At 57.4% G+C, this 4321-nt stretch overlaps 1 protein-coding gene across 1 annotated transcript; it reads left to right on the top strand.

The window, feature by feature from the left end:
- The first annotated feature begins 1930 nt into the window (after window positions 1-1930).
- HNRNPA0 (heterogeneous nuclear ribonucleoprotein A0) lies at window positions 1931-3762 on the top strand. Its single transcript, XM_013945966.2, has one exon. It carries the CDS (start codon window positions 2280-2282, stop codon window positions 3225-3227), a length of 948 nt encoding a protein of 315 aa, XP_013801420.1. The 5' UTR covers window positions 1931-2279; the 3' UTR covers window positions 3228-3762.
- The last annotated feature ends 559 nt before the right edge of the window (window positions 3763-4321 follow it).

The raw sequence follows: 4321 nt of genomic DNA, 5'->3' as shown, positions 1-4321 counted from the left end.
CTTAGGGAAGGCAGAGGGGGATGCACGAGGAGAGGGAGCATGGATGGGGGAGGCTTATGTTCAAGTGGCAGCATCAGCGGCCAGACACACAGTACACCAAATCGCATCGGTGTCACTCCTGGACCTGCACTTGGGCAGAAAAGGAACAGGGGAATGAAGTGGAAAGAACAAATTAGAAGAGGTTGCTTGAGCTTATAAAGGAATACCACATGTGAAGGCTATGTAACTGAATTAATTACTAGGGCATACTGTAAACAAGAAGAGAAGAGGACTAGGTTAAGGTCTGTTTCAGAAACCTCGTGGTGCAGCCACTAATGTTCCTGATAAAACATGAGCTGCCCTTTTCACCTTCAAGAAGAGAAAACATCACCCCCAAAATGATTCTCGGCTCCCAGATAATTTGCAATGTAAACTCCGGTAGGTTTAAAAATCTTGTTTCTAATGAAAAATTCAGTATGTTGAAAATCATGCCACAAATCTGAGGCTAGCAATGTTTAATGGACTGTTAAAGTAAAGCATCAAAAGTGAATGTATGTTAGTGGTTTCATAGGTTTTGCACACCCTGGAGTTCTAATTATTTATCTTAGAAAATACCTCCCATTGGAGCTAAGGAGAGATTTAAGGGTGAGAAGATGATGCAGTGATAGGGTTGGAAAGAGGACTGGAAAATGCGGGAGGAAACACTAGTAGGAAAAGTGAGAGCAAAGCTGCAGGAGGCAACAGGGACTGGTAGCACTTTGGAAAGGGAAGTGAGAATGAATACAAAAGAGGGAAGAAGAGCCAGCTAGCTGCGGAGAGGGAGTAGATGGGAACAGATTAAAAGGGAATGGGAAAAAAAGAATCTGAGGAGGGGAGTCACCCCCACTCATAAAAATATGATTTCCGTGTTGCCTTAAAGCCGGGAAAAGCGGCCAGCCACGGGAAACGAAGGTGAAACGCTTGGGCTGGCAAAGGTGAAGAGAAGAGTGCAGGCAGGAGGTAAGGGCAGTGCAGTCCGCGCCGGTTTCCAGTCAGGCGCTTCCCGGCCTCAGCGCGGCGGCCGCGGCGCCCCCTGCTCCCGCCCGGCCCCAGCGGCCCCGCGCGCAGGGGGGAACCGCCGGGCCCGGTTCACAGCGGCCGAGGAGCGGGACACGGCAGCGACAAGGGGCCGGGAGGCCCCGGGGAGCGGGAGGAGCTGGCCGGCGCGTCAAATCCTCCTTCCCGCGCCCCTCGGAACAACAGCGAGGCCCTGCGCGGAGGGGGGCGATGCATAAGGGCGTGCGGGGGGTGCTTGAGGGGGGTGTCGGCGCCCAGCGCCCAGGCCGCGGTGCGGGGAAATCCCCCTCCGCGGTGAGGCGGGGACTCGGTACATGCCGGGAGCTGCGGGGGCGGGCCGGGCGCCCCTCCCCGCGAGGGCCCGGGGCCGCCTCCCGGCCCGCTGCGCGGCGGGGGCGGGGCAGGAGGCGAGGGGCTAGCGGAACGGCCGCCTAACGGTCAGCGTTTCAAATGAGCCCGCGCGAGCTGCCAGGAGACCCCCGCGGCTCGCTCCCCCCGCCCGCGGGGGCGGGGCCGCCGGGGAGAAAGCGCGCGGCTGGGAAAGAGGCGGCCCATTGGCTCGCGTCCGCTGGGTTGACGCATTGGCGCAGCCGGGCCCGGCCCCTCCCCCTTCTCTCGGCGCGAGCAGCGGGTGGTGTGCGTCGCCGGCCGTTACGGGGGAATTCTATTGGCTAGCCAGGACGTCAGTTACTGGCGGACGCCTGCCCTTTTCTCGGCTTTTGCCGACGCGCGGCGGAGGTCGCGCCCTCCGATTAGGCTCCGCGCTCGTCAATCACGGCCGGAGCCCCGCCCCCATAGGTGAGTCGCGGACGGCAACGGCGGCCCGCTCTCATTGGGTGCGAGAGCGCTGGGGGCGTGCGCTGCGGCGGCGCGGCGGGCGGGGCTCCCAGCGTCCCCTTTGTGTGGGCACCAGTCGCCGGCCGAGCTCTTGAGGAGTAGCAGCCGCCATTTTGTGCGTGTCTGTGTTTTCCCCCCACCCCCCACCCCCCTTTTCTGTGGGAGCAGCGGCAGCCGGGACGCCCCATCTCTTCCGCTGGTAAGGTGAGGCGAAGCGAAGGCTTTGGGCCAGGCCGAGGGCGAAATCGCTGGCGGCTGCTGGCTGCCGTGAAGTCGCGCTGCTCGCAGCGAGAGAGGGGGAAGAAGAAGCCGACGGCGAAGGGGAAAAAAAACCTTCAGAGCTGCCCCCCAACAGGAGGAGGAGTCTCGGCGCCAGGCCTAGGCGCAGCCCCGGCACCGGCGGCAGCATGGAGAACTCGCAGCTATGCAAGCTGTTCATCGGCGGCCTGAACGTGCAGACCACGGAGGCCGGGCTGCGGGAGCACTTCGCGGCCTACGGTACCCTCACCGACTGCGTGGTCGTGCTCAACCCGCAGACCAAGCGCTCCCGCTGCTTCGGCTTCGTCACCTACTCGGCGGTGGAGGAGGCCGACGCCGCCATGGCCGCCTCCCCCCACGCTGTGGACGGCAACGCGGTGGAGCTGAAGCGGGCCGTGTCCCGCGAGGACTCGGCCAAACCCGGGGCCCACGCTAAGGTGAAGAAGCTCTTTGTGGGCGGCCTCAAGGGGGACGTGGGCGAAGGGGACCTGGTGCAGCATTTCAGCCAGTTCGGCCCCGTGGAGAAGGCCGAGATCATCGCCGACAAACAGAGCGGGAAGAAGCGCGGCTTCGGCTTCGTCTATTTCCAGAACCACGACGCCGCCGACAAGGCTGCCGTGGTCAAGTTCCACCCGATCCAGGGCCATCGCGTGGAGGTCAAGAAGGCCGTGCCCAAGGAGGACATCCAGTCGGGCGGGGGAGGCGGCGGCGGCGGCTCTTCGAGGCCTTCCCGGGGAGGCAGAGGCGGAGGAAGGGGACGGGGCGGCGGCGGATCCGGCAACCGGGATCACAACGGCCTTTCCAAAGGAGGCGGCGGTTACAATAGCTACGGCGGCTACGGCGGAGGAGGCGGCGGCGGCGGCGGTTACGGCTCCTACGGCAGCGGCTCCTACGGAGGAGGTGGCGGAGGTGGAGGCGGCGACTACGGCAACGGGTACGGCGGGTTCGGCAGCTACAGCCAGCACCAGTCCTCCTACGGCCCCATGAAGAGCGGCGGAGGAGGTGGAGGAGGGGGCGGCAACTGGGGGGGCCGCAGTAACAGTGGACCGTACAGAGGAGGCTACGGTGGGGGAGGGTATGGGGGCGGCTCTTTCTAAGTTGGAGCGCCCATACCCACTGGGGGTGGCATGGAGAGCCCTCCCTTTGATACGGGGCAGCTTCTAAATGGTTTCTCCCCTCATTCGCCGAAGGGCAGCTCCTTTTAAATGCCTCCCTGCTGTGGGAGCAGCTCCTAAATGCCCCCTGGGGGTCGCCTCTGCTGCCTGTGCCACTTCTTTCTCTCTGAAGATGGACTGGGCCCCACATACACATACTTTGTGTTACAGTCATTGATGGACTCTATTTTTTTATTATTACTTGGACCTTGGTCGTTTTTATACTAGCAACGAAAAATGTCTTGTTTTAATTTGTTTTTTGGGGTATGGGGGGGGGGAAGTGTCTTGCTGATCTGGAGTAAAAACTGGGGAGGGTTATGGGGGAATTTTCTTTGTTGTAAGGACTCGATACCTGGCTACTACATTTTTTTCTACAAAATCTACTCGGATCCCATGACTGAAATTAACATTTCTGTAAAGGAGGAAAAAATCGTTTTTACGTTTTTTATTTTTTAAATAAATCATTGTGTTCATTGACCTTTACATGTCTAATTTTTTTTCCTAGGATCCATTCCGTACGGTTTAAGGCTTTTCTGGGTTTGAAACAAGTGTTCCTCTGCTTTAAAATCTCTATGTATTTAGAGTAAATATTTTATTGCCAGTAAAGGTCCTAATTGACTTTTTTGCTACCCCCCTAGTGGATTTATTGGTTTTCAAACACTTGACAGAGAAATTTTTGAAGTACTAATCCGTGGATGTGGTCTGTTTTTTAAATCTCGTTCTCACTTATGCAGTTTGTGTGCATCCACCATCTTGTACTAGGCAGTTTGACGTGCTGACATGGTTGGTCAATTTTTTCTATAGGACTTTTCCATCAACGTATGTACTGTGTAGTTTTGAAGAAATAGTTTGTGTTAAGCATGTGCTTCATTCATATAAAATGTTCAGAATTTCCGATTGCTTAGTTTCAAGTCCTCTTATTGGTTTGTCTGTATATGATTCCTTACAGGAAAGGGTCAACATTTATCCCTTCTATTAAATGCATACTTGTTTTCATAGTACCGGGTTAACAGACTTCACTCTGAACTATTGTCCTT

Source organism: Apteryx mantelli, chromosome 14 (genome assembly GCF_036417845.1).
Source record: "Apteryx mantelli isolate bAptMan1 chromosome 14, bAptMan1.hap1, whole genome shotgun sequence".
NCBI classification, from domain to species: Eukaryota; Metazoa; Chordata; class Aves; order Apterygiformes; family Apterygidae; genus Apteryx; species Apteryx mantelli.
The sequence above is the reverse complement of the archived record's forward strand: the minus strand, read 5'-3'. Positions and strand labels throughout refer to the sequence as shown.